The sequence below is a fragment of the Dermacentor albipictus genome, chromosome 1 (genome assembly GCF_038994185.2).
Source record: "Dermacentor albipictus isolate Rhodes 1998 colony chromosome 1, USDA_Dalb.pri_finalv2, whole genome shotgun sequence".
Taxonomy (NCBI): Eukaryota; Metazoa; Arthropoda; class Arachnida; order Ixodida; family Ixodidae; genus Dermacentor; species Dermacentor albipictus.
This window is the reverse complement of record NC_091821.1, coordinates 484,446,522-484,471,679: the sequence shown is the minus strand read 5'-3', so window position 1 is coordinate 484,471,679 and position 25,158 is coordinate 484,446,522. Positions and strand designations below refer to the sequence as shown.

The 25,158-nt window shown below is 47.7% G+C and overlaps 1 protein-coding gene across 1 annotated transcript in view; it reads left to right on the top strand.

Moving 5' to 3' along the window:
* LOC139059661 (alpha-tocopherol transfer protein-like) overlaps positions 1-23,785 on the top strand; it is an 88,399-nt gene extending 64,614 nt beyond the window's left edge. Inside the window, exons 5-7 of the mRNA XM_070538085.1 lie at positions 7,872-8,065; positions 19,974-20,084; positions 23,410-23,785. Coding sequence (XP_070394186.1) covers positions 7,872-8,065; positions 19,974-20,084; positions 23,410-23,661 — 557 coding nt within the window. The 3' untranslated portion in view covers positions 23,662-23,785. The remainder of the gene's footprint in view (positions 1-7,871; positions 8,066-19,973; positions 20,085-23,409) is intronic.
* The last annotated feature ends 1,373 nt before the right edge of the window (positions 23,786-25,158 follow it).

The following is a 25,158-nucleotide window of genomic DNA, read 5'->3' as shown; positions in this document are numbered from 1 at the left end:
GTCATACGATCGCGTGAGTGCGCATAACAAATGGGATGACAAAACTAAATTGACTAACGTCATCTGTCTTTCTGGAGTCGCTAATCTCTGGTTCCGGAATCATGAATCCAACCTTTCCACCTGGACAGCATTTACCCATTGTTTCAAAGAAGTCTTTAGTCGCGCTGCTGTGCGCAAGCTTCGCGCAGAACAACCCTTGCTTGGTCGCGCTCAGCAAAAAGGTGAAAACTTCACCAGCTACATTGAGGACGTAGTTAGTTGACCTTTGCCGGCGCATTAATCCCGCCATGCCCGACTCTGAAAAGATGAAGAATGTCATGAAGGGCATAGAGGATGACGCTTTCCAAATGCTCTTGGCGAAAAATCCTCAAGCGATTGACGAGGTCATTACACTGTGCCACAGCTACGATGAGCTCCGCAAATAACGCCTTACTACGCGCCGAGCTGCCGCGCCCGACGACACGATTTCGGCTTTAACCAACAGGTGGAGTGCTGCTGCCGCCCACTCATAGTTCCTCAACCAAATCAAGCAATTCGTTCGCGAAGAAGTCGCACGCCAACTGTCATTGCTGCCTGCTACCCAGTCGTCTGAGTACTCTTTGTCCCCAGAACTCCGACGCGTCATACATGAACGAGTCAGCGATACACTACCCCTCGTTAATCAGCCACCTTCAGCGCCGATTACGCTGCCATCGTCGCCAGGCCAAGACCACCGCCTCAAGTTGCGGACCAGACGCCCACAAGTGGCTTCTGCGCCTCGACTTCTCCAGCTGCGAACTACTTGTCCAGAAGTGGCTTCTGTGCACTTCCGCAGCCCCTACGTCCAGCTCAGAACTGTGCACCGCTACCTAGGCCCCCTGTTAATAATCCGTGGCGTACCCAAGACAACCGGCCGATCTGCTTCGCGTGTGACTTTGCTGGCCACGTGGTACGGTTCTGCCGCCGGCGGGGTTGGTATCCTCCCGATACTGCGAGATTTTAAGAGAATGCTCCTGACTCTCAGTCCCGCTATTCGCTGCCAGTTCCGCACTTTGCTCCTTCATCTCCTGTTCCCCGAAGCTTCAACACTCGTCGGTCTCCATCTCCCCGTCGATGTTCCCTCTCCCCCATCGTCCGCCGCCCTCCAGCGGTGGAGAAAAACTAAAAGGCGCAGTTCCGGAGGCAAGAACTGCGATCTCTTCGAACTGCTCAAGCCCTCGTTTATTCCCTCCGAACGTCATTGAAGTTTTGCCGAAGGTGTCGCCGTTCACGCGCTTGTCGACACGGTTGCCGCAGTGTCCGTGATTGCCGACCAGCTTCGCCGTACGCTCCGAAAAGTCGCGACGCAGTTTTCTGTCATTTCGCTACGCACAGCAAGCGCTGAGCCAATTGAGCCCTTAGGAACATGTACCGTCCGTGTCGCCATACAAGACAGTTTACACCACATTGAGTTTGTTGTTCTTCCCCGCTGCTCTCATGCTATCATTCTAGGATGGGACTTCCTCTCATCTCATCATGCTGTTATTGATTGTGCCCGTGCAGAACTTGCACTGACACCATTTTGCGGCATTCCTTCTGATTTCCCTCCACCTTCTGCTCGAGTGTTCGTCGCCACCGACGCTGATATCCCTTCTTTCTCTTCTCCCCTTGTACCCGTTTCTTCTGCTGCTTTCTACGATTCCACAGTTCTTTTCACGCCATCTCAACTTGCTGTACGCCGTCATCCCTTCTTGCTTCCCTTTGCCATCCTTCCGTTTCGCCAGGGCTCCAGCGCACTTTACGTTTCGAATCCGTTTTCGTGTCCACCAAGCTTACATCATGGCGAGTGCCTCGGTTTTGCTGATGAATTCGACACGAGCTCTGTGTACGATGTGTCTGATGACTCGACTCCTCTTCACGCTGACGCCATTGCTCTCCCTGACTCTGCGCCTGCGCCTGCATGCGACCGAACGTTTGCCCCATTTATTGATCCTAACGTCACTCTGAGTCAGCGCACGCAGATCGTCGACCTCCTTAACCGATTTCGAACTTCTTTCGACCTCCAAAAACAATGTTTAGGCCGTACCTCCACAGTCGTTCATCATATCGACACCGGCAGCCACGCGCCTCTGCGCCAACGTCCTTACCATGTGTCCGCGACGCAGCGCCGTGTCATCGATGAACACGTAGGAAACATGCTCCGACGCGGCGTGATACCGCCATCACACAGCCCCTGGGCTTTTCCGGTAGTGCTGGTGAAAAAGAAAGATGGGACTATTCGTTTTTGTGTGGACCATCGACGACTAAACAAGATAACTCGGAAAGATGTCTGCCCTCTTCCCCGTATCGACGACGCACTGGACTGCCTCCGAGGCGCTGAATTTTTTTGTCCTTAGATTTACGATCCGGTTACTGGCAGGTGCCGGTGGCTGACGCAGACTGCCCGAAAGCAGCATTTGTTACGCCTAACGGCTTATATGAGTTTAACGTGATGCCCCGTGGCCTCTGTAATGCGCCTGCAACCTTTGAAAGAATGATGGATAACATCTTCCAGGGCCTGAAATGGCAGACATGCCTTTGTTATCTCGGTGATATTGTTACGTAGGAAGACACAGACAAAAAGTTATCGACAAGTCTATTTACAAGGGAATACGCCGCACTTGGCCAAGAGGCAACAGCCCGCGCTAGCCTCTAATCGTCGTCGTCGTCGTTTTCTCACTGCTTGCCTCTTCGTCATTGTAAACACTGTTCCGTAGCACTACCCCCGGCGGCAAAGGCGCCGTCCCGGAGCGACTAAGGGTCGGACTCGGAAGCAGTGTAGGCCTTGAGCCTACTGACGTGCACGACATCACTAGAGGCCAGAGTAGAGGACGAGGTTTAGCTCACAGGAGCAATTTCATACGTCACAGGCGTCACCTGGCGTAGTACGCGGTAGGGCCCTGTGTATCGCGAAAGGAGCTTTTCTGAAAGTCCGATGTGACGAGAGGGCGACCACAGGAGCACGAGCGCACCAGGCGAAAATTGTACGTCACGGTGGCGGGCGTTGTACTGACGCTGCAGAGTGGTTTGCGAGGCCGTCAGTCGAGCACGGCCAAGCTGGCGTGCATAGTCGGCGAGGGCGATGGCGTCGCGCGCATACTCGCTTGTTGAGATCGCAGCAGGAGGAATGCCGTGTCAAGGGGCAAGGTCGGTTCGCGACCGTAGAGTAGGCAAAATGGAGAAAATTCGGCGGTGTCGTGCCGGAAAGAATTATACGCAAATGTGACGTAAGGAAGGGCAATGTCCCAATCGTGGAGGTCCTTGGAAACATACTTGGAGAGCATATCTGTAAGCGTACGGTTTAACCACTCTGTCGGGCCATTGGTTTGAGGATTGTATGAGGTAGTCAGTTTGTGTTGAGTGGAGCAGGAACGCACAATGTCGGCGATAACTTTCGAGAGGAAGTTACGACCACGGTCAGTAAGCAGCTGTCGCGGGGCGCCATGAAGTAAGATAATGTCACGCAAGAGAAAGTTCGCGACGTTAGTGGCGCAACTGGTAGGGAGAGCCCGCGTGATAGCATATCGGGTGGCGTAACCAGTTGCGATGGCTACCCGTTTGTTCCCAGAGGATGACGGGGCAAAGGGACCGAGGAGGTCTAATCCAACACGAAAGAATGGTTACACAGGGACGGTGATGGGCTGGAGATGACCGACAGGTTGCACCTGAGGTGTTTTCCGACGCTGGCAGGGATCACAGGCAGCAACATAGCGTCGCACGGAGCTAGCGAGACCAGGCCAATAGAAGCGGTGGCGGACGCGTTCGTACGTGCGGGTTACCCGAAGATGTCCTGCAGTGGGTGCGTCATGCATCTCAAAGAGCACAGTCTGTCGTAGATGTTTTGGCACGACAAGCAGAAGATCAGATCCGTCAGGGAGGAAGTTCCTTCGGTACGGAATGCCCCCCTGAAGGACATATCGGCGAACGGATGCGTCGGTAGGTGTAAAGCACAGACGCTCGATGAGTGCTCGCAGCGATAGGTCTCGGTACTGCTCATCGGCTATGTTAGCGAAGGCAGACACAGAGAAAATGCCGTTGGCGGTACTACTATCGGCGTCGTCAGGTTCGTCTACCGGGCAGCGACACAGGCAGTCAGCGTCCTTGTGTAGTCGGCCAGATTTGTAGGTGACCCGACTCCGCCGCCTCCGACACCTGCTGCCACTTCGATGACCTACATCACTTTCCCCGCTCCCCGTGATCCTGGCCTATTCTCGGGCAAAGATGGGGGCGACGTTGAGGACTGGATCAGCCTGTACGAACACGTCAGCCGCCACTACCGGTGGGACCCTACTATCATGCTCACCAACGTAGTCTTTTACCTCAGTGGCACACCTCGAGTTTGGTTTCGGACGCACGAAGATGAGCTCACCAGTTGGGATTCGCTTAAGCAAAAGCTCCGAGACTTGTTCGGCAACCCATACGGTCACCAACTTGCCGCGCAGAAGGCGTTATCCGGCCGCGCGCAGACGTCAACGGAGCCCTACGTCACGTATATTCAGGACGTCTTGGCTCTGTGCCGCAAAGTTGACGCACACATGACTGAGTCCGACAAGGTCTCCCATATCCTCAAAGGCATTGCAGATGACGCCTTCAACTTGCTCGTTTTTAACAAAGTGGCGACGGTGGATGCAGTTATACAAGAGTGCTGCCGCCTGGAACTCGCTAAAAGCCGACGTATTGACCAGCATTTTGCCCATCTGCCAAACACCCCAGCGACATCTTCCTGTGCCGACTCTCCTCGTCTCACCAACACTGGCGATGTTACCCGGATCGTCCGGCGTGAGATCGAGGCCGCCTATCCGGCTGCCTTCGACTCCAGCCCCTCCAACGCACCTGCAGTCACGGTTTTCTTGATCCAGGCAGTTGTCCGCCAGGAATTCGCGAACACCGGTCTTCACACCATCTGCTCGGCCCATCGCCCTGATAACCAACCGGCTTCATCGGTTCCGCCCCGCCCGCATCTTATTACCCCGCACCTCCACCAGATATGTTACGTAGGAAAACGCAGACAAAAAGCTATATACAAGTATATTTACAAGGGAACACACCACACTTGACCAAGAGGCAACAGCCCACGCTATCCTCTAATCGTCGCAGTCGTCTTCTCCCTACTCGCCTCTTCGTCTTTGTAAACACTGTTCCGTAGCACTATTGTCATCTTTTCCCCGGACTTTTCTTCTCACCTGTTCCGACTCAAACACGTGCTCACTTGTCTTGCCGATGCTGGACTCCAGCTCAACTTAAAGAAGTTTCGCTTTGCCGCCCGGCAGCTAGTCATCCTTGGCCACGTTGTTTCGAAAGATGGTGGGCTCCCAGATCCAACCAAACTCCAAGCCGTTGCCGAATTCCCACGGCCAAAGACCACAAAAGACCTCCGCAGCTTCATTGGATTATGCTCCTATCTTCGTCGTTTCATCCGCAACTTCGCCACCATAATAGCACTTTTGACGCAGCTTCTCGCGGGTAACTACGACCTCTTGGCCTGGCCGCCAGTTTGCGATGCCGTATTCACGACGCTGTGTTGTCTTCTAACCTCACCCCCCATACTCCAACATTTTGACCCAAGCGCACTGGCAGAAATAAACACGGATGCTTGTAGCGTCGGCATTGACGCTGTTCTTGCACAACGAAAGTTTGGCTTCGATGAATGTATTGTTGCCTTTGCTAGCAGCGCACTCACGAAGGCAGAAGCAAACTATTCTGTTACAGAAAAGGAGTGCCTGGCTATCATTTGGGCCATAACCAAGTTTCGTCCTTACCTATACGGCCGCCCGTTCGGCGTCATCACGGACCGCCATGTACTCTGCTGGCTGTCGTCCTTGAAAGATCCTTCAGGTCGCCTCGCTCGATGGGCGCTTCGCCTCCAAGAGTATGATATTCGAGTGCTGTACAGCTCTGGCCGTAAAAATGCAGACGCGGATGCCTTGTCTCGCTGCCCGATGTCAGGCAGCCCAATCATCAGAAAGTACGAATATGCGAGTCCTCCCTCACCGCCACGGATATGCTTTCGGAGCAGCAGAAGGATCCACGCATTGTTGCAATACTGGCTTTTCTGTCAGACCCATCAGCGCCTTCTACTGGTCGTACATTGCGTCGCCAAGCACACCACTTTGCTGTTCGTAACGGGCTCCTATACCGCCGTAACTACCTCTCGGATGGGCGCAAATTGTTACTCGTGGTTGCTCGGCATCTACGTTCGAACATATGTGCAGCGTTTCACAATGACCCGCAATGCGCAGATGCAGGAGTGCTAAAAACGTACGCGCGCCTGCGAATTTGTTATTACTGGTGCCGGATGTACTGATTCGTCCGCCAATATGTCCGCTCCTGCTTCGCTTGCCAACGCCGCAAGAATACCCCTCATGCCTTAGCTGCACCACTGCAACCATTGCCTTGTCCAGGACGGTACTTTGACCGGGTCGGAGTTTATCTTTATGGGCCCCTTCTGAGTACTTCAGATGGCAACCGCTGGGTGATAGTGGCGATAGACCATCTCACACGCTACGCCGAAACTTCGCCTGTGCCCAACGCACCTGCGCGAGATGGCGCCTGGTTTCTTCTGCGTAACATAATACTTCGCCTTGGAGCCCCCGGAGAGTTGCTGAGCGACAGAGGCCGCGTCCTTGTGTCTGATGTTATAGAAGCCCTGCTCAAGGAATGCCACGAAATTCACCGTACCACTACTGCATAGCACCCGCAAACTAATGGCATAACTGAGCGCTTTAACCGCACTTTTGGCGATATGTTAGCCATGTACGTCGCATCTGACTAAACCAATTGGGACCGAATTCTACCCTTCGTGTCGTACGCTTATAACACTGCCAGACAGACAATTACAGGATTTTCGCCACTGACGTAGTGGCCGCGTCGCGGTAAAAGCTTGTCCTCCCTGCGTGGAGGGAGCCTAACCGACTCTGCAGGCATTTTCACTAAAGTTGTTCTCTCTCTCTCTACGGACGCGAGCCTTCCTGCACAATGGACACCATCCTTCCGTATCGCCCTGACACAACGGAGGCTACTACCCTGTCCGAAGCTGCTGCACACGCGGAAGAGTGCCGAAAGCTCGCCCGCACGTTTACTTCGGAAGATCAGCAGCGACAGAAGCACCTTCGGGATATTCGCTCTTCTACGGCACCATATGCACCTGACTCACTAGTCTGGCTTTGGGTTCCCGCTACCAGCCCTGGACTTTCACCCAAGCTTGTGTCCAAGTACCAGGGTCCCTACCGTGTCGTCAGTCAAACGTCTCCTATGAACTATTTGGTAGAACCCCTTGAGGCGCGTTCCAAAAAGCGCCACCGAGGGCGCGAAATCATGCACGTTCAGCGGCTCAAGCCGTACTTTGATCCATCGGTGCTGTCTTGCCCGTAGGTCGCAGAGACGGCTCCTCTTCTCCGGGGAGGCAATTGTACTGGAGAAGAACGAGCAGCAGGCACTGCTTCGAGAGAGACGACGACAACGAGTGGCTCGAAGCCTTGCGCCTGTGTTGCCGAATCTCTCTGTCCTCTCGCTGCGGTGCTCTGCTATCTGAGCGTTTTATCAATTGAACTATAATGCCTCTCGACAATATGGTTTTAAAGATTGCTGTACCAGTATAAGCTGCAAAAGAACCAAAACTAGGACTAGTTGGCATACATTATCCTTTCAAAGAAAGCGCCAACCGAGAAGGAACTTAAAAGCACAGTTTCTACGTCCCTTTGACGTCTCTCTTTAGTGACGGGCTAAAAGTATGCTGAAAGCAAACAATGGAAAGCAAAGGACTAGTGTATTAGTGTTTAGAGAATCTTTTTCTATTGAAAACAACTTGTGGGAGGATAAAATTACTCTTTACGAACAATGCCTTCATTGTTTCCGATTTCTCTTACTGCCACTAGGAGCATGGAATACTGGGATCTGCACGCTGAACGACTTCTTGAGATTGGGCTTAGCTGGGATCGAGTACTTCCTTCTTCGGGAAGACTTTCAGATTAAGGGCGTCGTGGCCATTTTAGATTTAAAGGGCCTCAATGTCTATCATATGGCTCACTTTTCGCCGTCTGTTATAAGAATGCTCCTCGGCCTTATACAGGTAAGTGCAAAAACTTGTGTTATCTGCAGAGTAAAACTCTTCATGATTGTAGAAATATATGCTGCTTAGAGGTCTTAGAGACAACAAACGTCCGCGGAAAATACGTGCCTTTAGAACCAGGAAGTGGACTCTGTTTCTACGTGATTGATTTATTAATTCATTGAGTGTAACGTCACATAGCAACGCTCGGGCTATGAGAGACGCCGTAGGGAAAGGCTTCGGATTAATTTTGACCCCCTGGGGTTCCTTGAAGGGGTCCTGAACGACCCCTCGAGCTTGGTGAAAGAACAGATGGCGGATAGCATACGCTGATGTGAACATCACAGCCCAGTTTTGCATTCATGCCCGCCGCGTGTAGCCCGCAAGCGGAGCGCGATGTCACCTTTCTTTCAAACACTCCCTTTTCAACAGAAGCCTGCTCCTCACTCTTTTCTGCACGCTTCATTTCGTAATATATCAGATTCCAGTACGCCGCTGCTGCTGGCCAATAGCTGACATCAATCAAGAAATGTGTTTGGATCAGTGCACTTCTTACTCTTATTGTGTATATTTATGGACGAATTTTAATAAACACGCTGCAGTGAACGAAAGTCTACTTTTGAATTTTGATATTACTTGCGTACTTCCTGAAGAAGCCGACTATCGTCTTCTCACGCACCGTCGCGGCCACCAGCGTGTGAATTCTCATTGGGCCACTTTGCTTATCGGTGTCGTAGACGTCGGTTCTCGCTAATTTCGACAAGTTTTTAACGCTCAACTCGTCTCGAACCATGCGAAACTTAAGACCAGACCACACGCACGCTTGCCAGCGCGCGCTCATTCCTGACCGCTCGTGTTTAGACGCCTTGGCAGACTTGGAGATGACGTTTCAAGTTTCCGCAAGTTGGATGTGGCTACTGTTGGTCGATCAAGCTGGAGAAGGAAAAAGCCAGTCTGCACCACACGGCATGGCCAGACGAGCATATGAGCGGGAACATACACTACAGTTGCTTGTAGCTGCTTTAGGCTACATGCAACCATAGGATAAAGAACCTACCTTAGAGAAGGGAAACTGTACCTTCCACAGTAAAGCCCCTCAAACTTCGTAAAGTAGCGAAGCTCTCTTCCTCCGCCTTCACTCCTCGTTTCTCCTCTCTTTCACGCTCCCTGTTTGACCGTGGCGCCGCCTACACTGCTCGAGCGTAGCAACGGCACCAACATGCACTCCTCGCTGCTCCGTAGGCGCTTCTCTAGTGAAAATGGCGCTGATGCATGACGCGAGGGCCCACGTGATGCTATTAGGCCAATAGCGACGCAGCATCGGCCTCGGTCAGAGCGTGTGAGGAGGAGGCGGCATTCTTCAAAGCGTGGCGCTACTTTACGAAGCTTAAGGGGCTTTACTTTTTGCTGGTGGCGTACGCTGGGTAGGCGCCGTGCTGGCCTTGCTGGCTTTGCAGCATGCCTCAGCTGCCGCGTTTTATTTGCCAGGACACTAAAGAGCCTCTAATGACGCCCATACAAACAAGCCACAATTGAGTGAACAGGACGTGCGACTTTATTGGCAGAAGAAAAGCAGTGCGCCTTCTCGTACAAGAGCAGAAATAATATTTGCATGTCGAGATGCGCTGAAGCCATTAATGCGAGCTCGTAAACTGCTCACTTTCGTCGTCGCACATGGCGGTCTGGTAACGAGCGACAAACAGCAGCGCAAGCAACTTGGGCAGTGCCCCACCTGTTTGCATAGACAGTGGCCGTAACTTGCATCGCGAAGCGATCGGGTGTCGCAAGCATTTGCTGCCGCAGCCAACACAGCGACATAGACTGCCCGGCATTTTCGCGTTACCTGCTTTCCAAGCTGCATGTTTCTTTTTGTTCTTTCGGCAACCGCTAATGTGTAACTCATACTTGGTGTCCCACATTCTCAATATGGGCATCAGCATTTTGCAGCCACTGCAGGCCTTTCTACCCATGTGGCTATCAACTTCATACACTTCGGACCATGTAATCACGTGTTCTGGTCTCCGTTCACGTCACATCACGGCTCATGAAGGCCCACAAGCATATTTTACCCACGGCTGTAGCAGGAAAGGTCGAAAGGGGAGGAGACCAATTATGGCGCATGTAAATTGGGAGTCTTTGTCGCTGTGTAGACTGCAGGAGGAGATGGTTACCTCGAGAGACTGTTGCCCAATGCAACTGACCAGGTCGCTACATCCAAGAAACATAACACGGCGACCATTATCAAATGAGACTCGGCATTCAATCCCCGCATAAGGTTCAGACAATACACTGTACATTGGCTAAGATCCACATGACAACAGTGAACATTCACGCACTACAGCTCGCTTACAGCACATTTAGCTATCCGACTTCAGGCACAGTGCTTGCCTACGTCGCACATGGCAGTCTAGTAACGAATGACAATCAGCAGCGCAAACAGATTGGACAATGCCCCGCCTGTTGGCATTGAAAGTCGCCGTAACTTGCACTGCGAATCAATCAGTTGGCGCAGGCACCTGCTGCCGTAGCCAACACAGCGACATGAACTACCCGGCATTCTAGCGTTACCTCATTTCCTACCTGCACGTTTCTTTTTGTTCTTTCAGTGGCTGCTAATGTGTCGCTCACACTTAATGCCCCACCTGCTCTCAATATGGACATGGTATGTTTTGTGGGAATCGTCATTCTGCAACCACTTTTGCAGGCCTTTCCACCCATGTGGATATCAACTTCATACACTTCAAACCATGTGTGATAATCTCCGTTCACGCCAAATCACGGCCGAAGAAGGCCACAAGCACACTTTACCCACGGCTGCAGCAGGAAAGGACGAACATTGAGCACCAATAGCAGTATATGTAAACAGGGAGTCTGTGTCGCTGTACTGACTGCACGAGCAGGTGTTTACCTCGAGAGGCTGTTGTCCAATCAATTGACTAGGCCACCACATCTGAGAAATGTAACACGGCAACCATCATTAAGTGGGACAGCATTGAAACAAGACTCTGCAATCAAATCACTTTAGCATACAGTAACATAACGCTCAATCTCTAGATTGGCACTATACACTATACATTGGCTACGATCCACATGACAACAGTGGGCATACACGCACACGAGTAGCTTGCGGCACATTCAACCGTCCGACTGTAGGCACAGTGCATGCCTTCATCGCACATGGTGGTCTGGTAACAAGCAACAACCAGCAGCGCAAGCAGATTGGACAGTGTGTCCCACCTGTTTGCACCGACAGTCGCCTTTGAAGATGAGCAACTTGCATTGCGAAGCAATCGGGTGACGCAAGCATCTGCTGCCACAGCCAACACAGCGACATTGAGTACCCAGCATTTTAGCGTTGCCTCCTTTCCATCCCGCACGTTTCTTTTTGTTCTTTCGCATGCCGCTAATGTGTAACTCACACTTGGTGCCACACAATCTCTAAATAAGGGCATGGTTGGTTTCGTGGGCATTAACACTTTGCAGCCACTTTTGCAGGCCTTTCCACACATGTGGATATCAACTTCATACACTTAGAACCATGTAATCATGTATGAGAGTGTCCGTTGACGCCAAATCATGGCCGAGGAAGGCCACAAGCAAGATTTGCACACAGCAGCAGCAGGAAAGGATGGAACGGGGAGCACCAAACACGGTGCCTGTAAATTCAGTCTACGTCCCTGTTCAGACTGTAGGAGCAGGTGCTTGCCTCGAGAGACTGTTTCCCACTGCAACTTCCATGCTCCTACACATGAGAAAGGTAACACGGTGACGCGTACCAAGTCGGACAGCAGCAAAACCACATTCTGCAATCAATCACTTCAATGTAGCTTGCGCAAAAACACAGGCTGTCGAGCAAGAATGGTAATCCTGAATGAGACTAGGAATTAAATATGGGAATGAGAAAGCTTGGCATTCAAGAATGAAACCCCTCTACCTTCTAAGCACTGAAAGCCAAAAACATTAAGAAAAGTTAAATGCTACATAGCACACAGAGCAAAGGTTAATGCAAGACACACGCAAATGCGGCATCAGCTATTTCAGGAGAGGAATTGCACATATGGCAAAGCACACTAGAACATACTGCTACATGCATGTTATGCTTCTAGACAGTGACTGGTATTAGGTATTAGCAAAGAACCGGTTGACCTTTAATGTTTGGATGGGGAAGAGCAATCATCTTTAACAAGAATATGGAATAAAAAAGCTTGCATTCACTGAAAAAAAATCTATACTTGGCACAAATGGAATTTGGCAAGGCCAGGAAGCTCATTAAGGAAGTGCAAGCTGACGGAACTCTTTTGGCCAGCGTCATCTGGGCTTGTTCAGAGGTCGCAGGTACATCTGTAGTCATCGAATGTCTGTTGTTGAGGTACCTGGATGACTCGGCCAATATCTGTGCTGGTGGAGGGATGGCGTAGGCTCTTTTCACTCTTGACACAGTCGGCCGTATACATTATATCTCATCCAAATACTTCTGGAATGGCTTCTTTGTTCGTGGTGTAAAACCTTATGAATTCGGTTCCAGCCCCTTCCTGTTGGTGTAGATGGGGGTTCCCGTGATGACCAAGATGTATTTGGCACAGACTTTGTTGGGGCAAAACAGTGACACATGAGATACAGCAGAGATTATCCAAGCTCATGTAGTGTTTTCATTTATGTTCGAACCAATTATGCTGAACTGTAAAGATGAACAAACGTCCAAATCATTTCCTACAATCAAATGACATGTATCTCAAGACTAGCAAGCAAATACAGCACACATGAAGCATATTTATTTCTGAACCAGGTGTTGCTTACCTTGTAATACAGCCAAAGTTCACACAATGACGTAGTTGTAGCAGGCAGCAGCTTCTGTTTAGAGCATGAAGTGTGTTGCTTTATACTGGTGCCGTCTTCATTACTGCATGTCTGGAAGAAATTTTGACTTCAACAGAAACTGAATAAGCACAATTTTGCAATATGAAATGCGAATAGGTGTGACATATACGGTGTAATTGTTTGTGACTACACAACACATGCAAATGTACACTGTTTGATCTAGGGTGCTTAACCAGCATGGTAAATAAATGTTCTGACTCTCCATAACATTGATGCCTGCCTAACTACAATGCATATCAACAGCTTAAGTATTATTAAGATCACAAATGAAAACATTTGTGCGCTCGTTTATACACTAGAAGAGACCACACTGCTGGCTTCACAAGCAAATACATGAAAGACGTGAAGCTATTAGAAATGATGCATTCCTTTTCTGCATGAACGTGATGCTCCGCTTCACTACTGCAAAAATAAATGTCCTCAGGTAAACCAAACTGAACAGCAAGAACAATTGGAACCAACAGGTACGAAATATGGGGGAATTATCATACGTGCAACTGTTTAATACATTAAATTCAGTACTTTAGCGTCAGTTCGTCCAAAGGTTATTCGGTTCTGTGGACGAAAGAAGTTGCCGGCGGACTCGAAAAAAATATTTATATTGATAAGGCTACTCATTCACCTGTGGCTGCGGTTACAAAGAGATGAAAAATGTGACGTGCGTTCCGATATCGCTTTCTGTTTCGTGAATGTGTGTATAATGATGGCCTCGCAACTGAAAGCTTTTTTCGGAAGCAGCAACGTAGGGTACTGACTGCCCATATGTAATGCAGCATCTAGTTCGTTAACTTGCCTCGGCCTGTAAATTAACGAGACAAATATATTACTTAGTGATTGAAGCAGCGATTTCAAATGACTCAATGGTATTGCCGTCCCCATTCGTAGCAGGATCCGGCTCCCATTTCGATGCAGACGTGTTTCAAATGGCTCACGACTGCAACCTAGCTTTCGGGCTTACACGCCAAGGTAAATAACGCGAGATATCGAAGCGCAATAAACTGGTTTTAGCAGAAAATAGCCAACCGATGTACGAACCAAAGAATCTGTACCTGGCGTGCAGGCGAACATACCGGTAGAAATTTCAAATACAGGCCAGAAGTCTCTTGGGAGGTCGATGATGCTGAACGCTATTTTGGGTTTCAAAACGGCAAAAAACAACAAAGTTGGTAATGAAGAGTACAATGTGAAATTAGTAATGATAATTTTGTACTCTTTGTCATGTCGCAAATAAGACAGATGGACTTACCATGTTAATACATAGCTTCGGAATGCCGATTACAGTCATAATGTTAACCGAAACTTGGTTAACGCCCACTTCACAATTACTCCAGCTATCTGGTTATCAGTCGTTCTTCTGTAGTCGACAGGATAAGTAAGGGGGCGGTGTAGCGCTTTTGCTCAAAGATGATATTTTTGCTGAACCAGCCGAAGATTTCGCAGTTATAAGTTCTGATTATGAGGTACTAACACTACAAAACCGCACAAACTTGTTCTCTGTTGCGTACAGGCCACCATCAGGCGATGCCACCCGCCTTCTTGCTTTCGCCGAAAAGCGTTTCAGTTATGCAACAGAAGAAAAAAGGAATCTTGTTTTAGGAGATGACGTCAATATAAACATGCTGTCATCTTCTCGGCTGCAGAAATATTTCCCGATTCTAATTACAACTTGCGGTTTTTCAAATACAATTTCTACAGCAACGCGCATAACAGTTGACGACGCCTCCTTCTTAGACGTGTTCATATAAAATATAGACATTCATTCATTAGAAGCCGACGTTCTGTACACTGACATCAGTGACCATCTAGGCATCATTCTACTCGTGAGTAAAATCAATTGTGTGACTCAGAAAACTAAGTAACCACTTTATGTTCAGTCAATAACGCCATCAAATCTGCAGGCTTTTCGCCATGCCATTGCTCAGCAAACCTGGGATAGCGTTTATCGTGCACAAGACAGCGACTATGCATATTCCGGTTTTATTAATATTTTTCAACCACAACATGATACGCACTTTGCACGCAAAAATTACATCATCATCATCGTCATCATCATCATCAGCTTGGTTACGCCCACTGCAGGGCAAAGGCCTCTCCCATACTTCTCCAACTACCCCGGTCATGTACTAATTGTGGCCATGTTGTCCCTGCAAACTTCTTAATCTCATCCGCCCACCTAACTTTCTGCCGCCATCTGCTACGCTTCCCTTCCCTTGGAATCCATTCCGTAACTCTTAATGACCATCGCTTATCTTCCCTCCTCATTACGTGTCCAGCCCATGCCCATTTCTTTTTCTTGATTTACGAAGTTACTAAGGTATTGTCCATTAACTCTCATCTCCAATTCTTCCAAATCCAGGTCTCTGAATACCTCCTGTAAATTGTCATTCATTGCTTCAGCACTAAGGTATTCTTCCTGAGTTAAAGCCGAATACCTGTTCTGTAGCTTGATCTGGAATTCGTCTATTTTCCCTCTTACCGCTAACTCATTTATCGGCGTCTTATGTGCCAGTTTCTTCCGTTCCCTCCTCAGGTCTAGGCTAATTCGAGTTCTTACCATCCTGTGGTTACTGCAGCGCACCTTGCTGAGCACGTCCACATCTTGTATGTTCCAGGATTAGCGCAGAGTATGAAGTCAATTTCATTTCTAGTCTCGCCGTTCGGGCTCCTCCACGTCCACTTTCGGCTATCCCGCTTGCGGAAGAAGGTATTCATTATCCGCACGTTATTCTGTTCCGCAAACTCTACTAATAACTCTCCCCTGCTATTCCTAATGTCTATGCCATATTCTCCCACTGCCTTGTCTCCAGCCTGCTTCTTGCCTACCTTGGCATTGAAGTCGCCCATCAGTATAGTGTATTTTGTTTTGACTTTACCCATCGCCGATTCCACGTCTTCATAGAAGCTTTCGACTTCCTGGTCATCATGACTGGATGTAGGGGCGTAGACCTGTACAACCTTTATTTTGTGCCTCTTATTGAGTTTCACAACAAGACCTGCCACCCGCTCGTTAATGATATAATATTCCTGTATGTTACCAGCTATATTCTTATTAATCAGGAATCGAACTCCTAGTTTTCGTCTCTCCGCTAAGCCCCGGTAGCACAGGACGTGCCCTCTTTTTAGCACTGTATATGCTTCTTTTGGCCTCCTAACTTCACTGAGCGCTATTATGTCCCATTTACTGCCCTCTAATTCCTCCAATAGCACAGCTAGACTCGCCTCACTAGATAACGTTGTAGCGTTAAACGTTGCCAGGTTCATATTCCAATGGCGGCCTGTCCGGAGCCAGGGATTCTTAGCACCCTCTGCTGCGTCACCTGTCTGACCACCGCCGTGGTCAGTTGCTTCGCAGCTGCTGGGGACTGAGGGCCGGGGTTTGATTGCTGTGTTCATATGGGAGGTTGTGGTCAAGTGCTGCACCAGGTGGCCAATCCTGCTCTGGTGAGGGAGTGCGTTATCGGTTCTGGTCACCGGGATCAGGCCACACTCCAGGCCTGTTTTTGCAATTTTATCAACATGCGGATTTTTTTTAAAAACCCGGTGGAAAATTGCGCGGCAGCGGGATTCGAACCGCGGACCTCTTGCACGCGAGGCGGGTGTTCTACCTCTACGCCACCGCTGCACCGGTGGCGTAGAGGCCATCTAAAAATTACGAGGCCATCTAAAGCGTGGAAACCTTGGCTGACCCCTGAGCTTCTTGACATGATTAAACAAAAACATGTTCGATATGCCAAATTTGTGAAATCTAGGGATGAAGCCTTGCTTTAGAAGTTTAGGAAATACAGAAACAGTTTGACAAACTTAGAACTGCCCAAGATGCTTATTTTTAGGAATATTTAATGACCCTGCTAACTAACGAAGTGATGTACTTTGGTGCAAATTGAATGCATTGTTATAGCCTACATCCTACTCAGATATTCCTGATATATTGGAACATGATGGGCAGCAAATTTCTGGAGATGCAGTACCAAATGCATTTAATGTAGTCTTTACTCTAGCACCGCAACAGGACGGACAACACAGCCTCACTAACTACGCTCAGTTTCTTCCAGTAAACAGGAATGGAGCATCGCTTTTCCTTGATCCAACTACCCCTGAAGATTTTTCATGTATCAGAGCTACAAGCAATAGTAAGTCACTAGACACCGATGGTATCCAGATTCGCCCTGTAAAGTATGTGCTCGATATTATAAGCCCTATTCTAGCCCATGTTCATAACATAATATTATCGACAGGTGCTTTTCCTAAGAGAATGTAAATTACCCGCGTTGTTCCCGTCTTCAAGCGTGGTGATAAAACTGCATTAAATAATTATCGGCGTATATCAATGATTCCAGTATTTTCTAAGGGCACTGAGAAAATAATGCATGTGCGATTACTCTCATTCTTTAGCCGTCACCATTTGATCGCAGGCTTTCAACATGGTTTTAGAAAGCATCGCTCTACAGAAACAGCCCTCCTGAGCCAAAAAGAAATAATTTTAGATGCATTGAGCCGTAAGCATGTGGCACTAGGAATATACATAGATTGCTCTAAGGCTTTTGATTTAATTAATCCTTTCATCCTTAACAAATTAGATATCTATGGTGTACGTGGAACCGCACACTCGCTTCTGACATCTGTCCCACAGGTCACAGTTCGTAGATGCCAGTGATGCAATAACTTCAAGGAAGCCAGTTATCACTGGTGTGCCGCAAGGAAGCATTCTGGGCCCACTTTTATTTTTGATTTACATAGATGGCATAGTACACTGTACAGGTAACGCTACATTCGTTTCGTATGCCGATGACACAACCGTTTTTATTACAGGCAATGTGGAAACAGATATAGAAATAAAGGCTAATAAGACGCTGTCTGACTCCAAATCGAATGAAAATCAAATCAAAAATCAAAAAGAATGCTGGGACAGGAGCAAAAAAGCTGCTACAAGCAGCTTGACGAGGCCCTTGCCCCTGTTTTACAGCCAGCACGAAGATTTTACTGTCATTGTAAATACATATTTTTTACGTATATGTGTTGTATCTCACAGAAGAAAGCAAGACAAATGTATTCGCGTACAATAGTATCCCACGTACAGGCCAACATGCTGAAAACATATACAGGAAAAGGAAAAAAAACGCATTTCTGGTGCAATTTAGACCATTCTCACTCAGGTCGTACAGACAATAAAAGAATCATACAAAGGTAATACGAAAACAAGTGACCTGCAAAATAAGAGAAAACGTTTACATTACATTTTTCCCCTTATTCTATTTTTTTATCGCTGGTCCGCGATAAACTGGTTAAAAATCAACCCTAAGAAAACGAAAGTAATCTTGTACACGCCTCTATGTAAGTTGTGAACAACTAATATGAATTTGTGTTTGGGCAGTGAGATAGTGGATTCCGTTAATATCCTTGGGTTGCGTTTTACAAAGCGCCTTACTTGGTATGAGCATGTTGATCATCTCCAATCAAGATTGTCATCTGCCATTGGTGGCATTGCTCGTCTGCGTCGCTTACTCCCGACCAAGGTAAAAATAATGCTATACAATGCTCTGGTGGTATCTGTATGCAGTACTGCATCATGGTGTGGGGCACAACTGGTGTGACAAACTTGCAGAAACTACAGTTGCTACAAAAAAGCGTTGTACGTTACATAGCTGACGTCCATTATACGTACTCCACAGAACCACTTTTTTCTAAACATGAAATTCTTCCTGTGTTTTGTTTTTACAATTATAGGTTGATGTGCTACAAAGCTTTCGTAAAATTTTGCACTGATGATACCATTAATCTGGCAAAACTTCCAGAGAATACAAACATTAGTCAGACCCGACATAAAGAAATGTTGCTCGTACCCACCCCGAGAACCTCCTATGATGAGAAATATTTATCTTATACATTAACTTCGCTGTTAAACTTATTAGACCGACAAAATTTTGATCCATCCATAAACCGAAACTCTCGCATTAGACGTTTTTGTCAGCTTATTTATTTGCAAGACTAGACCATGCCTTCTTATTCTCCTATTTTTGTTCCCACTGTTGTTTATGTGTGTTGATTATTTTTTGCCTTCTTGTTTCACTCTGTATTTATTACCCGTTGTTTTGTGATGTTCTTTTCATTTCTTGTGTATGACTGGCCGTCATCTTGCTGTTATGCCGACTTGCAAGGGGTCGGGACCTCGTAAAGCTGTCTGAGCTTTTAGTCCTGTACTCCTCCTTTTTTAAGAAAATAAAATGACTGATTGATTGATTGATTGATTGGTTAATTGATTGATGTAAAAAATGCTGCGTTTGTTATTACAGAAAGTTTGTAGGTTAAAATTGCGCTTACTACGGCGCCTTTAGCGGTAGATAATGCGCTCACGGGGGAACCTCTTTAATTGCTGTACTATGCCTGTTTTTTAGCAGCTCCGCGCGGTCAATTTTCTCGCCCTCTGTGGCCATTTGTTGAAGTTGAGAGTGTTCGGGGCCTGATTCAACTGCTGAGTGTACCGTAGCGGATACTGCTACGGGGTGCCGCTACGAGTCCACTGGCTAAGTGCACTGCGGCTTGCTCAAGACAAGCACATTGGGGTTACATTTGGCGCATCGTAAGCGCCAAAAGCCGAAGTAGTGGCGTCTACGTCAGCATCCAAGATCAAATTTGAACTTCACGCCACGTTGACGTTCGGTAGGCGGAGCGTTGTGGGCACACCCCGCTCCGCCGTAGCCTTCGCAGCTCAAGTCCCGGTCATGGCGGCCGCATTTTGACGGGGGCAAAATGCGAAAACGCCCGTGTACTTAGATTTAGGTGCGCGGTAAAGAACCCCACGTGGTCCAAATTTCCGAAGGCATCCTCTACGGCGGGCCTCATAATCAGAAAGTAGTTTGGGCACGTAAAACCCCATAATTTTCATTTTCGCTGCGAGTACCCTTACCGGTTGGAGATGATGTCGCCGCAAACCCCGACGGAGCCTACTGCTGCGAGGATGTCCTTCGAAATGCGTGGAACGTGATACTGTGATGAACATTAATTTGCGCTTTTATCAGGCAGATGGCGGAAAATGAGCATACACCTTTTCCAGGACTGTTTACCCCTGCGCCTGAAAGGATTGTACGTTATCAACAATCCTCCAATATTTGACTTCTTCTTTGCGATTGCCAAGACCTTCCTTAAGGCAGAACTAATAAAGCGGGTAAGACTTGCCTGCATGATTTTTCAATTAAATATTTTATTGCTTATTTATTCACGACTTCTGGTTTTTTTTACCGCAGTGCGAGCAAAAAAAATACAGATCTGTGTGAAAGAACATTGCTAAGGAAGTTGACTGTTGACGGCTAACGTGGAAAAGGATGCTGCAGCAAGCCTGCATCGAGCGCAGCATCTTAATGCTAACCACTATAAGTATCACACAATGATACCATCAATTCGCTTGAACAGAAAGCAGCTGCAAAGTAAAAAAAAAGGAGGAGACCTTTAAAAACAATCTTGCTGAGATGATGGGCATGATGCTGTGCTGGCTGTCCATAAAAGAAACTAGCACAATCACATTGTTTTCATTTCTGGCGTATTTCACTGGAGTTAGAGATTTAATAAAATGATAATTTTTATACATGATCATTTATAAAAATCACTTAACCGATCAACTTGGCAAAGAGACATGTTGAAAATACGGAATGTAGATCGAGTACTTAACCATTAGGACGCAATACAAGCCCCGATATTCGACATATTGTTTATAGCGAAAGGTGCGAGTCTGAATGTGCAGCGGAAGTAAGCCTTCATTCTATCGTCAGCGTTCATGACGTGTAATATTCTGTACATCCTTGTAGATTTCTGCACTGAATTTACCACGTGAAAATGAATAGCTCTTTCATAAGCGTCCCTCAACTCGGCCATATCAGCACGTTTATAATGCCCGTCTAGAAACCAGCTGGGCCATACGAACGCTTGCGAATATACCGGGACTTGGACCAAGATTTTTTATAAAGAGAACCTAGGAGTTCTACAGAAACCCTACCGACTGCATAGTAGCCGTAGTCGTGCGTAGTTACAGCACTATTTTTTCATCACGTAGATATATTAATTAATTACTTGATTTTAATTAGTGAAGTTCTTCATTATTGCTCGAATCGCAACATACCCATTACAAAGTTGTAGGGCACCTCGAATTACCTTCCATTCTTGCATTGGTTTCGTGCTCAGCTTTGCATCGTTGGTCGTCGCACTTGGAACTGTAATTTTGCGCACTCGTCTTGTTCTGTAGATAAGCGCACCCGGAACTTCTGTCCCTTTTGTTCCCTTTAGCAACGGAAACAAACCTTACGCAAGCTTTGTCGAGGCTATGTTCAGGCAGATCTGTACTGCCAGCATATGCTGTTGTCTACTACGCTAGTGACCTGCTCTTCAAAAAGACAGTTAGAAAGCTAAAATGATCCTGGCTCTGGGGGCGGCGCACACCGACAAGAGGAAGGCAGCCAAGCTATTCTGGATGTGGCACTGTGGATGACGCCCTAGTCTGTCAACAATACTTAGAACGTGCGAAGTCCTTTGCGAGACGGGTAGCTTCACAAGAAAGCGACACAGGACTGCGACGGTAGTTCAAGTGGAAACCGATGCTTTGGCATTCTTTGCTGCTAACCCTCGCGGTGGTGTGCGCGACGCCAGTGTGGAGGCCGTAGCCTCAAGGTCATCACTATGGAGGATTAAAAAAAAAGGTCATAAGCACCCGTACCATGTACATCTTCATCAAAAACTTGAAGACCGAGATCTTGAAAAGAGACTTGACTTTTGTCAATTGAATTTTCCCAAATGTGAAGAAGAACCGGGCTTTCTCACTCACGCGTGCTTTGGACGGATGAGGCTAATTTCTACAGAAACGTACAAGTTAATCTTCACAATGCCCACTACTGGAGTGATAAGAACGCCCACTGTCTGGCGCAAACACGACACCAACACCAGTGGTCGTTTACTGTGTGGCGCGGTATTTTTGATGGCCACATCAGCGGACTCATCTTTTTTGACAACACAACTTTAAACGGTGCAACGCTGCGTCAGCAGCATCCTCGACGGCCCCGTGAACGACGTCTGTTGCAACGTTGCACTTGGTCACCTTCGGAACATCTGGTTTCTACAAGATGGTGCTCTTGCGCATAGTAGTAGTCTAGTAGTCAGTCTCGATCGTGGCTCGACAAGCTTTTTCCTGGACAGTTGATTGGCCGGAACGGACCAGTACCCTGGCCTTCAAGGTCGTCGGACATGACACCGCTGGACTTCTTGTGGGGCTACGTGAAAGATCGCGTGTATAGCAGCGAAACTACCACACCGGACGCCCGAAAGGCAAAAATAAACAGAGTCTGCCACGATATTCCAACGTTGTTGGTCAAAGCTGCAACAGAACAAGTGTTGGAAAGAAACAAGTACTCTATTGCTTCAGACGGTGAACTGTTTGAGCACGTGCTATAAGTGGTAGTGGAAACTAACCACTCAGAACTGGTGTACAACGTGACTGTTTCACGCACCTTCATGATGTCACCGTATCCTTACATAAAAAAAGCTTGCGACAAAGATAGAAGTAGGTAAATAACTGCTTTGTTTTGCCCCTTTTCTGGAGCAAGAGACAGAAATGGTAAAAGGCTAAACCAGTTGCAGCTTTGGATGCTTCGTTGTGGGCGGCTGAGACGCCTTACACGCTTTTTGTTTATTTTGCTGAAACAAACTCCTTAGTAGCTCCTTTCTGTTCTTCCGAGAGCTGCCTTTTTTTCGTTTTTCGCATTGTATTGCCCAGTTCCTTTAGCATTGGTTAAATTGCTTTTGTAGCTTTGTTTCATGATATGCGAAGCTTAAGGCTATCCGGAGTGTGACTGCAGATCTCGCGTCCGCAGATGCTGACGCTTATCGCACCGCGCTAGTTAGGTCGCGAAACCGCGCGAGCCATTCTACATGACGAAGCCTTATACGATGCGGCGATAAACGAATGCAAGCCGTATATCTTTCAAAGGTTGCTTAGAGGCGCTTGATTAGCGGCGCGCGAGCGTGCATCTATTTCATATCTCGCGGCACACTTCAGCACGAAATAAATGATTGAATCAGAGTTTATTTAAGGTGCCCTACCACTTTGTAATTGAAATGTATGCGTCGAGCAACAATGAAAAAGTTGACTAATTAAAAACAATTAATGCTCCGTGATGAAAAAATAGTGGCTGTAAGTACACAGGACTGCCGCCACTATGCAGCCGGTACGATTTATCTAGGGCTCTTGGGTCTCTTTTAAAATCTTGGTCCAAGTTAACTGGGACACTCGGTATACGTGAAGTGAGCGTATCAATCAGCGGGTGTGCGCACACTGACTCTCCTTCTTCCTTCTTATCTTTCTTCGCCTTCCCTACGTGTAGGAGTAGTCGAGTGGGCGCTACCGTGGTTTAGCTCCCTGCCTTACTTCTTTATCTGCTCTCTCTCTCTCTCTCTCGGCATGTCTAGTGCAATAAACTGCGACTTCATTGGAAATGTTGTTTTTACAGATTCGCCTATTCGGCCACAATATCGAGGAACTGCGCCATCTCGTGCCGGATGACGTCATTCCAGAGGAACTCGGGGGGAAGAATGAAAGTTACGACTACGACGCATTGGAGAAGGAGCTGGAGAGTGCAGAATGTTTCTACCAGGCCCTGGGCTCTTACGGGTACCGCGAAGCGTTGACAGAAATGGCGCCTGAACCGAACAGCATGGACACTGACGAGGAACTATCTAGTGAAAATTACGTGCACCTTTGAGCAACTCTGCATTGGACTTACGCGTGGTGGTTGCTCACAGTTCTTTTTTGCGTATTTATGTCAAGACATTCCCCTTCGGAACTTCACGGAAATCCACAAATGTTACTCAATGGAAAGGAAATATATATATATATATATATATATATATATATATATATATATATATATATATATATATATATATATATTAGACTATTAGCGGAGCATAACAAAGGCTTGAACTGACTACAACGGGAGGGTAGTCCCTTCTAACAACAAATTAATTCATGCCACTTACAGTCGGAACATTGCTGGCGCGTTAAAACAGTGTTTGAGTGAGGGATTGGCGGTGAAGTCATGCGACAAGAGCAAGTCATTTTTCACCCTCCTGGCAGAGGGCGCATAGACTTGAAGAAGCGCCAACCTTAAACCGTAACGCGATCTATTACCGCTGGCGTTGGAACGGTAATGGTACAAGGAGCATTAAGCAATCTCTTTGCACGCGCAAGTTTTTGAGGGGCAGAGAGAGAGAGAGATGGTAGAGAGTGATTATGGTGGGCCTCTTGAGCTTGCCTATATGTATGATTGTATGCGCGGGCGTTCATGTGTATGTGCGCCAGCTAGTGCCTGCGTATTGCGTTTGCATGCGCAAAGAGCGCGTATGCGTGTGTGAGCGTTCGCGGCACGTGTGCATGTCTGCATTTGCGCGTGCGTGCGCTTGCGGTGCGTGCTCAGTTTGGCCTAGTTGGTATTTACTGCAAATCATATTGACCGCAAAAAAGACGGGGACATAGGAAGAAAACACATCCCAGAAGACGTGACCGCCCTGCTTGAAAAAAAAAAAAATACCGCCTGTGCTGTTTATGTGTTTTCTTCCTATGTCCCCGTCTTTTTTGCGGTCAATATGATTTGTGTGTGTTCGTGTTTCACCATGCACGCGTGCGAACACACCTGTGCGTGTTTATGTGCGCATGGATGTCTATGCGTACGTATAGTGTGTGTGTGCGTGTGTGTGAGAGAGAGCAGACGCTCGTGTACTTCGCAGTAACAGTGCAAGAAGCACTGCAAGCAATTGTTCTCTGTCTATAGCGCCAAGCTCCGTCCGGAGAATGTGTGCCTTTGTGGCGAGCTCCACTGTGACGGGAGGGGGAACTGGAGCGACTAGGCCCTCTCTGTACGAAGGGGGATGGCCTAGGAAAGCAAGCACACGCCACCCGATCTCGTATGCCACGCACTTGCACTCAATAATTAAACAATGATAGGCGCACATAAACCTGGAAATTCTGCTTTTGTTGGTGTTTTTGAACCCTGCACAGGATATATAACTGAATAGCTCATTTTCAAGTTGAATAATGGTTGAGAGATCATGACTGTTGCCTGATGCGCCATATCGAGGTGGCATCATTCACTGGACCTAGTCAGCCATGGAGGCGCACGGAACAGTTACAATGTACTTGGCTTCAGTTCGTGCAGACTTGTGCCGTTGTATATTTGAAAAAAAAAAGATAAAGAAGAATG